The sequence below is a fragment of the Cydia pomonella genome, chromosome 3, assembly GCF_033807575.1.
Source record: "Cydia pomonella isolate Wapato2018A chromosome 3, ilCydPomo1, whole genome shotgun sequence".
In the NCBI taxonomy this organism is placed as follows: Eukaryota; Metazoa; Arthropoda; class Insecta; order Lepidoptera; family Tortricidae; genus Cydia; species Cydia pomonella.
The window spans coordinates 26,555,713-26,566,588 of record NC_084705.1 but is presented as its reverse complement, the minus strand read 5'-3'; the positions used below and the strand labels follow the sequence as shown (position 1 = coordinate 26,566,588).

At 37.8% G+C, this 10,876-nt stretch overlaps 1 protein-coding gene and 1 non-coding gene across 2 annotated transcripts; one reads left to right on the top strand and one right to left on the bottom strand.

Moving 5' to 3' along the window:
• Positions 1-2,359: 2,359 nt before the first annotated feature.
• On the bottom strand, positions 2,360-4,731 carry LOC133516429 (la-related protein 6). The gene has a single exon (XM_061849362.1). It carries the CDS (start codon positions 4,431-4,433, stop codon positions 3,225-3,227), a length of 1,209 nt encoding a protein of 402 aa, XP_061705346.1. The 5' UTR covers positions 4,434-4,731; the 3' UTR covers positions 2,360-3,224.
• Positions 4,732-10,555: 5,824 nt separating this feature from the next.
• Trnam-cau (transfer RNA methionine (anticodon CAU)) lies at positions 10,556-10,628 on the top strand. Its single transcript has one exon. It is a non-coding gene; the product is annotated as a tRNA-Met (tRNA).
• Positions 10,629-10,876: the final 248 nt, after the last annotated feature.

Genomic DNA, 10,876 nt, shown 5'->3' with positions numbered 1-10,876 from the left:
AGTGTTATTAGTGTTATTGCGCCTTCCTTATGACTCAGATTATTTTTAATAGCTCTTGTATAATCGTTTATACGGTTACGCGATATCCGAGCGATAGGTGATGTTTATCGCCGAATTACACTTAGTTAATTACTGCTTTATTACGTGCAGTTAACTGATAATGTGAGGGGGATCTCAGATGACGCTTAAAAGCGCTGAGAGAGGACAGAAAAACAATGAGAACCTTTCCTATGGCCAAAAACTGAAAGGAGGAAGAGAGATATTTTTTTTTCAGCAGACATCGGAGTTAGTATAGTATCGATACTATACTACGATTCTACAGCGTGATTATATGTAAGTATCATAAGTCCTTATTTGACGTACCTTATTACCGTACTACCCTAATAGTCTAAAGCACGAAGGAGTAGATAGAAAAAATACGAAACGAAAAGGAATAGTGCAATGACAGATCCCACGAGATGCCACGTGATTATTTCACTACATTATTTAACAACTGACGTCTTCTATGAACGATTGCCATATTGGCTAGACCCTCAACACATGATTCTCTTAGCTCTTTTCTCTCAGGCACGCAGTCACCCAGTTGGTTGGACAAACTATAGCAAAGGTTCCTAGAGTTGTTAAGTTAGTATTCTAAGCCAGATGCTTAAATTCTTTTAGTTATTAATTTCATTACTCGTAGTATAAGTAATATAAGTAGGATTGTCCACTGTTATCTAAATATATACATGTTTCTTTTTGTTCTATTGCCAGAGGGAACAACAATCAGATAGTTTTTTTTAGAAAAACAACTCGTCTACGATTATACCTTTTTTGAGTTATTATCATTATTCGTTGAATGGTTCAGTCGACAAGAAACAAATAACTATTAGGAGTATTTTTATGAGACGAAACCAGCCAGAAACAATATGTACGCTATACTCTGCAGTCAAAGTACAATTTCCTTGATATTTGGTACATCGCTTCGTAGCTGGCTACAGCCTTCGGCAGCGACGACCGATCCGTCCAAGCCCGGCCGGTGTAAATCGTACCAGTTTCAGTCAATATGTCGAACCACGTCGAACTTTATAAATGTTACGATCCTTCACACAATCTAATTAATACCTATTGCGTCATTCTGTCAATGCAAATATGATGTAGTTCAAGTTCAGTAGGTACGCTTTTTATTTATATTAGCTTGAGCAATGTTATCAGAGGCGTGAGAATTGATTCGACAAGGCGAACGGCCCAAAACACCCACTTTCCACTACCAAGGTTGGAAATAATACAATCTATCTAAAATAAGTCGAATTTGGTAAATTAGTGAATCCTCTGCTAGTGACTTATTTCCGGAAAACCTTGCGAGTCTCATGCAAAATATAGATTTGATCGCCCTAACGCATACCTAAATAGATTGAAGTGTGCACAAGTGTGATAACATCATAAGGGAATCAGATTAAACAAATTAAAAGTGTGACCACTTTAGACTTCTATAAGCTCAACTCCCCGCGTTTTTCGTATCACTTTTATCGTTGACAAGCCATAATCTTGGCCCTAATATTAGATCTGTGTTATACAATATTATCGTCTACTCTACAAGATTTCTTTATTCTTTCAAAGCTGTGCTTTAGTAAACAGATTTCGAAGTGGGTTCATAAGCTACTTAAATACAGGTAATTTATAAATGTATTGAAACGGGTCACTCATTTATTTTATGTCAAAGATTTATGACCTGTTTCGCTCCATACATTGTATTTTTATATACATTTCAAAAACACTTAACAATTTCGTTCTTTCGTTAATTCAACATTAATCGCGATATTTTAAATAGGGTAACTAGGGAGCTAAAGAATAACTATAAACTATATTATTATACATCATTCGCTTGCCCTTATCCCATTCATTTGGGGTCGGCGCAGCATGTCTTTTCCTTCCATATCTTTCTGTTTCTATATTATTATACGCTGAACTGAAATAATGACTAGTTCAAAATTAAAAAATTGTAAAAGTGTACAGTGTTGTAAGAAACATTTCGCCGAGTGCAACCAAAACACCAATCCAAAGTCAAAGCAGAACCCTACCAGTAACAAAGCAAGGTTGATTTTTGTTTAATTATTTTTATGCAATTAGTAATTTTTGGTGTCACCTGACGATTTCTTAAAATTAGCCAATATACTCGTAGCTGTCGTCCAAGTTGCCTGAATTGACCAAATTTTTGTTAATGTGTTTTTTGTTATAATCTCATTTCGGTTCTTTCGAATTAAAATGAAAATAAAACTCATCTACAAAATGATACATAGGAAACTGATTTTCACTACCCAGACACCTTCCTTATTTTTTTTTATCAATCGAACTTTGTACCTACAAGAAAAACAAAATGTTCTGCAAATCTTATTTATTATTTTAAAATTTATCTTTTTACAATATACCTATAGAACAGCAGTGGGTACACAAAAAAAAGCACCTCGGCGGTCTAATGCCGAAATTTGTGAACGATAACCCTCCGCGTCCTAGAATAAATTAAGAATAACGGAAATAAACCATTTAAATTAAACATCACAACGAACTTAAATAACATTAGACTTAACAAGAAGATGACATGGCGCGGCTGACTTATAGTTAATATTATGACTTAATCGTATTACATGAAGACGATTAGTTCCGCCGTAGCACGGCGGGCTGTTACGATTGTTACAATTTTATCTCATTCCTGAGTCCGGCGAACGACAGATTTTATAGCGATGTACGACTTTTACTTTTGCTCGTTTCGCAAGTCTTACACAACTCCATTGATCGCCGGCGCGGCCATCGAGTCTACGATCACTCGCATGTCGATTTTGTTTATTCGTTTTGTGCTCACAACTCTGACATAATCGGATGAAAACTCGCAGCCCACCGCGCGCGCTTCGCAATAAATACGCGACAATAAATACTAATAAATTACAATCGAAACTTGAAAATTATAACCTAACACAGCTGCCTGTGGCTTACGACTAAATGAGCTCATTCGATCACATTCTTTCCGCACGCGGCCAGACCACTAAGTACAAAATAGGTAACTGAAGTTTCGGCCGGCCGCCTCAAACAGATCAACGCGGAGAAACTTAAACTAAACCGTCTAGAACACACGCGATCACATAAACAATTCGCTTCCTCGTACGAAATAGATTAAAAACTAAGCGGGCATAACGTGAAAGGCAGTTATTCAACGCGGTTAGAAAGGTGTCACGGTTGGCGGGCGCTTTCTAGCGTGAGTAAAGCGCGAGGTCCGAGATTCTACGCTGACGCGCAGCGGCATGGAAGCCGCGTGTGCCGTCGGGCACCAGCGGAGTCCGAGGTTCGAACCGAGGCGCGCAGGACAGCCTCCGGCCGCCGCACTCCGGTCCGGTCAGCGAGCAGCCGGACAGCCGGCGTGCCAGCCAGCCGTCGCCACTGCTGGCGCTGCCCGTACTCGCCTGCGAGGTCCGCCGCGAACCACAATAGAACGACACTCCCGAATCCGAGCTGTGGCTGCACGTCGATGGCCTCCGCGGAATCCACGTCTGGATTTCTGGCGTACGTGGTGCAAAGAAGCTACTGGAGTTCCTTCTGAGGAAAGGATTTCCGTATCTGTATTCGTATTCTGCTTCACTGCCGCTGCAACAAGACGAGTATTCACATTCGTGGCGGCGCGGCGGCGGCCGGCGTATCGGCGCCTTCCTCTTCGGCTCCCGAGGGACACCGTTCAGTTCGTACACTCGCATGCCCTCATCCTCGGCGTTCTGAAGTCGCAGCGCCTCCCGCGCCGACTCTGACTCCGTGAACTCAACTAAAGCACACACACAATTCACGAGACTGGGATTCTTGTTGAGGAACTGGCGAACGTCAGCGGGAACTGGATTACCGGGACGGAGTACGCGGACTAAGGCTATTTCTCCGCAGCTCGCAAAGAGACGAGACACGTTTTCCACTGAAGGTTTGTCTATAGGCATCCGAACAGCTACGACGGTCCTGGATGGCGTAGTCTCATCATAAGCTGGTAAGGGCTCGATCCTCCGCAGTTTGGTTCCCGCTTCGTTGATTTCCAACTTTGTTGACCGCTTCAAAGCCTCGGCAACTACCCTCCAATCTTTCGTCAGATGTTTGACGCGCTTGAAGCTCGAGATTAACTTTAGGGACACATAACCCTCCTTATTGCGACGAACATGTTTGAGTAGGAAGGCATCTTTAGTAATGTTCGCATCGGAGAAGTAAAACTCCACTTGAGACACTATCCGGTTGGCAAGCTCGTCGTCGGGCGGGGTGTAGGGCGGCTCCTGCGTCTCCTGGGCAACTTCGCAGCCGGAGTCCTTGCCTCCTCCGGAACCGGCTTCGGAGGCCGTATCGGAGAGGTCCGCGTGGTCGTCGGTGGAGAGACGGCGGTCGGTGGCGATGCCTTCATCCTCGGGCACGCCCGGGCTAGAAGGGCTCTCCATGTTTACTGATAGTGAGACTCCACTAATATTTACGCATTACACGTGCGTCTCGCTCGGTAGCGCGGTATGGACTGCGAGCGCGCGGCGGGCACGCGCCTCTTTTATAAGGTCGGGGGGATGTGTCGGTAAAAGTGACTCGGAAATACGAGATGACATTGCCATGTGCTGTATCATAATTAGCTTACTGTTAGTAAGGTGGCATTGTGTTTAAAGGAGGTTACTATGCGTATAGAGGAACGCGGACTCACGCAAACTCTTATCGTTAACATGCAATGATTACACGAATGTAAACATTAAAAGGCGTTTCGGCTATTGATAGTGGAATATATGTTTGTAGGATTACGTGAATATAGAGCGTTACCACGGTCTGTGTTGATATTTGTAACAAGGTCGAAATGCATCTTCATTGCGTTTATTGTCCAGAAAATGCCAAGGTATTTTAATGTATCATTATGAATATATTTTTAGTCTAAGGTATGTGTTGCATAAAAAATATACTGCTCATATTTATTATGTAAGAAAATATTGATAATGCTAACGTACACTCACATAAGAAAACTAACTAACATAACGGTTTTTCCAAAAGCCTATCTAGTTTAAATATATACATACATACACGTACATACATACGTATTATCACGCTTATTTCCCGGAGAGGTAGGGGTAGAGACCACGGATTTCCACTTGCTACGATCCTGACATACCTCTTTCGCTTCCTTCACTTTCATAACATTCCTCATACACGCTCGCCGGTTTGGGGTGCTCTTGACCTGGCCTTTCTTCAGTATTTCCCCGATATAATCAGAGAAACTCCGCCAAAGCCTACCCCTTCCTAGTCCCTCTTCTATTTTTTGATTATCAAAGCAAACTTAATATTAACGTATGTAGAGTTTTCGATAACGTGTTGGTGGATTTTTGCTGGTATCTGCTTCTTTACTTCTCTTTAAGTTATTTCAGGACTAAGTATAATAACATATATATTATATCTCTTATTAGTATATTATCATTGTAACGGTTGTGACATATTAGCCCACATTAACCTCCTAGTCCATTCCAGATCCTCCACCTCCACATCTTCCTCCGCACCAATATATGAGTGCGAGCAAGATTTACTGAGAGATTTAAATTACTATCATTTTTGTATGATCTGAATACGCCTCTAACTGGCGCGCATGACTATGAAGTTTACGGGAGGACGCGGGCAGATAAAGCGTTTCAGATATATTTCAGATTTCTTGAGAATTTATGCCATTTAGCTGAGCTGGGTCATACATAGGTACGTAATTGACAATGCAATATTGTGATTGAATATCATCGAGGTGATCCGATAATTGGGATAAATTATATGAATAGAATTATACCAAAAGAACTCTACGGCCCGATTTGAAGAATGAAATACGATAACGATAAGTTCTTATTTAGATATCGTTTGTATGTCTGTATAATTGACAGAAGCAGCTCGATTCTGGCAACCAATGTCACTTTGACGTTAGAATATCGTAGATAGATCTTATTGGGATCACAGAATCGAAATAAACGTCAATTTTGACATGTCGTTTAGTTATCTATCTTTTAAAGATCTTTCCAAGATCTTAAACGCGTCTTAATCATTCTTCGAATGGGGCCGTTACTTCTTCAATCAGACAGATTCTAATCTGTAACTAATCCAGATCTAATTTATAACCTGTTATTAAAATCAGAATTATACGAGTAGATAGGTGTTGATAAATTACCTACTACTTAGATGTAAGTAATGTAACTTAACAAATGTCCTGCGTTTACATCAAATTATACATTCTTCAAGCCCATCTGGATTCTACTAGTTCTACTACAATAATCTATCTTACTTACATAATGACACATGTTATTATATTCTCTTGCTAGTTACGGCCTTCTGTTATTAACTATGAAATTATCAGGTGATGCGGGGGCGAGCCCAACGATTCGCAACTGTCCGACGCAGACCAATCGTATGTCTATACTGACCCCGAGTACTCATATTTGTTATGAGTCTACGGGTCAAGTTATACCGGATATTCCAAATTTCGGGTGTAGATAAGAGAAGCCCTTTGCGTCACCGAACTCTGCCGAATAATAGGCTTACCGTTGTGCAACCCCGGTAATTGGATGATTATTCAACGATCTGCTAGTTTGTGACGAATAATTAGTGAAGACCTTCAATGGCGGCCGGTGCCCTATTATAAGCACAAAGTTTTGCTCAGTAACGGGGGAATGACATAAACTTTTTATTATCTTTTTTGCGATGTGTTGCTAGGCTATCATCAAAAGTCTTGTGATGCAAATCTAATACATACTTAAATAAAATAAATATTATGGGGCAATTTTACACTTTACGGACACTTTTACACTTTACCCACTTTACATTTTACGGAGTCTTACGCGCCGGTTATCGGTAGTAGAAGATAAATAAATAAATAAATATAAATAAATATTATAGGACATTATTACACAAATTGACTAAGTCCCACAGTAAGCTCAATAAGGCTTGTGTTGAGGGTACTTAGACAACGATATATAATAATAATATATAAATACTTAAATACATAGAAAACACCCATGACTCAGGAACAAATATCCATGCTCACCACACGAATAAATGCCCTTACCAGGATTTGAACCCGGGACCATCGGCTTCGTAGGCAGGGTCACTACCCACTAGGCCAGACTAGTCGTCAAATAATAATAAGATGATATATTTAATAGATAGATATATATAAATACTTGTATGTACACACATAGAAAACATCTATCTATTCATCTCTTCCATCCCCTGGACCTCCATTCTTAGGCAGGGTCACTACCGAACACTATATAAAGCAGTGTTATGAGGTTATTAATAAAAACTAAAATAAAAAAGTAAATATTAATTAGGCATGAAAGTTGCGGCAGGCCTACGAAACACCTTTTGCCCGAACTTATGAGGATTTATTATCAAGCAGAATGATACAATTGCTATATGTGTTTCAAGGCACGGGGGTTGATAAATTTTGCTCCCGAGTGAAATACAAAATATTTCAACACACCAACCCGAAGAAAATATTAACTGTAAGATATCAAACAAAATCAAACCAAATAAACGTCATAAAATATTTTTCATTTAAAAGTCAATACTATCAGCTAAGTGTTAAGTAGCTGCTAACATAATTAGGAAACAACACAAAATTTGCATCAGATTACTTTGCCTGTAATGTACAAATAGCCATACATTTGACGTGCCCCTCCGCCGCAAAAATCGGCAGACTATTTTGTATTACAGAAAATTACACACAGGGCGTCTCCGGTTGGTTAAATGCTCTAATAAAGCGGTAAACTATTAATTTTTTCCTTTCATTTAAAAACTTCTGAGAATTGCCTCATATTCATGCCAATGCGTGACAATGCGGACGATCATATAAACTCTTCCCGATGATGCAACTTACGAAGAAGGAAGTTATCTTGTAAAATGGCTAATCTCGCTCATCTCGCTAACGGCTTCTGACCACGCCATTCAACTCAGTCAGCACTTAGCTACTCTGTAATTAACATATTATCTTACAGTTATTAACATATTTAGATGGTTATCAGTGCAAAAAATGAAGCCTCTTCATGTTTTGCCTGCCGTTAAACTATCCATTTTTGCCCTGGATGGCGGGTAAATTCGTCTACTGAAAAATCATTTATCCATATGTATATTTCCTATGGATAAATGGACAATTCTAGAATATATAATTGAATTCATGGTTTGATTACTAATTAATTTACTAACTGCTTACCTACACAGTACGATTAGTACGTACCTATTAGTTCTTGATAGATGTTTTATGAGAGGCAACATTTACCTTTCTGGGCAAAGTGTTGTTTTCATTTTAGTTCACTACGGTGATGTATTTTTATTTTTATTTTTTATTAGTATTTAGGATAACAACAGCCGTAAATATAACTAAACATATAAATGCTTACATAAAATAAGGCCAATGATATATTATAAAAGTATTTACTATTTTAAAATCTAATTTCGGATTAAATTGAATTTCATTTAACAATTATAGTTTCGCAATGGTAATAATAAGTAAAAGGGATTGCAAATCAATCCGTTTCGGTCACGGAGAAATAGATACATTAGAAATATAACTATGGACTTTGCTTGTATATATAGTTTTATTTTATTTGTTTACCTAATAAGAAAGAGTTGTGTAATGTAGGCAGAATTGTCAAGTGTTATATTTCGAAAGTTTTTGGTAATATACTGAATGTTTTTCATTAAATGGCCCGGGGTTTTGTACATATACTCATTAACAATAAAACTTGACCAGTCAACTTTTAAGTAGAAACAAAAAGGAAAATTGTATAATAATATAATTCAAAAACTCGACTAATCTAACCTAAACATACTTTTACGTAAGTATATATACTTACGTAAAAATATATTTAGGTATCATTATTTTATTTTTTACTATATAATATTTGAAAAGAAATAAACAATAGTTATGTTCAGTTACCAAAAATAAAAAGTTTCATAAAACAATAGAAAAATAAATTCGATTTTGTAACATATATCATCACTAGTGATGTAGTGATCGTTATCAAGAAAATTTCGTTTTATCCACAAGTGGGGCAAAGTAATCAGATGAAAATGTTGAGTTGTTTCCTTGTGTGTTTTAAATGATGATTTTGAATGATACTTTTTTTATTACGTTCATTTGGATTTGATTTGGTTTGATTTTTTTGGTATTTCATAGTTAATATTTTCCTGGTGAAAATTTTTGTGTTTCACTAGGTGATAAAGTGTGTTTAATAAAGAAAAGGTATGGAAAGCTTTTCTCCGCTTCTTGTAGAAGAAAAGCAGCTTTTTATACCCAAACAAATTTTTACTGAGCATGCTACGCTTATAATTTAACTCCCTTGAGATAAGGCGTAATGTTAACCTAATGTCTGCTACATCTCGAATATTAAGTGGGGTCAGGACTTGATGCCGAAGAAGACTACGTTTTTTGTTCCCGACAACTACTTACGCCGTTTTTTATTTTTTTATATTTTGCACCTGACTGCGACTTGTTTGCTGACAAAAATCATAAACGTTTTAAACATTTTTACGTTTTTGTGAATCAACATAGGTAGCTTATTCATATTTATCTTATAATTTTATTTTATAGCTTTATTACTACTTCATTTTACAGCGCATTAGCGCCCATTAGCTGTAATGCTGTATATTTTTTTGCTAACCATCCTTTGCTATGAAAACTGCACATTGTCATCATCAGCAGGCCTTGTACATCTTAACAGATGCTTCAAGCAGCAACATAGCGACTTTAATAAATACACCCATAAGAAATCTAGTCCGGCTCAAACATTATCAATAACTCTTTAAAGTCGCTATGATGCACTTAAGAATATACTATTTGTTTTAAATGTGAGTTATTGTGAACTTACCTTCAATACCTAATTAACATCACATTTTATTAATAAACCAGTCCAGCTGTACGCATAGCTTCTGTAGCTCATAAGTCATAACTAATGCTCAAAATGACTGCCTGCGAAAAAACCTAATTAAATTTCCATATAAAATCTACTGGTAAAACCTTGACCCATGCCCCAATTTATGCCGTTACACGCAAGCAACACATACATACATACACTATGTTTCTGACATAATTCGGCTGACCAGGTATTTGGGTTACATCACTGTTAGGGCTTCGTAATTGTATAAAGTTGGTGATTTTCTGCTTGTTGTTATGTTGGCTTCTGTAAGTAGGTATTAATAAAGCAGGGCTTATTTATTTTGTAAAGTGTGTGACGCGCTTAATAATTACAATTATTCGATTTGATTGTTTATAATGAGATCATGGAAATAGTTGAAAACCATTTAGTTTTGTCAACACCTCTTCCCGCGTTGAATTTTTTTTGCCTGTGTTGAAAACGATTTTATCCTTTTAGACTTACAAAAGTAGGCAGTTTTTAATCTTCATCTACAAACGAAATATCGTGCGCGGTAACAAAGAAAAACAAAATTATTTGCATATCCATTCGCGTTTTACCTTAACCTAGCATCATTACTGATAACAAATTCAATATGGCCGCAAGCACATTGCTAGCGTAGCTTATTTTCGCCCATTACATCATCCGCCTCGGTAGCGCAGTAGGCAGCGCGTAAGTCTCATAATCTTAAGGTCGTGAGTTCGATCCTCACCCGGGGCATATCTTTTTGCATTTTTTTCATCATTATCTTTTACCGATTAGTAAATTGATATGCATATACTGGTTTTCTTTAAATATTATAAAAATTCTTTACATAATCTACCATTCATATTTCCTGGGATGTTTTCCTTTTTGGTCTGTTTTTGGTATTTATCCTGTAACCTTACATCTACACTTCCTGATTTGTTTATATGTGAAATAAATAAACAATTTTCCTTCCTTCGGTCTTATTTGATAACTGGCTTCGG

Excerpts from the sequence above, each read along its gene's own strand:
- LOC133516429 (XM_061849362.1), bottom strand. The coding sequence starts at position 4,433 with ATGGAGAGCCCTTCTAGCCCGGGCGTGCCCGAGGATGAAGGCATCGCC.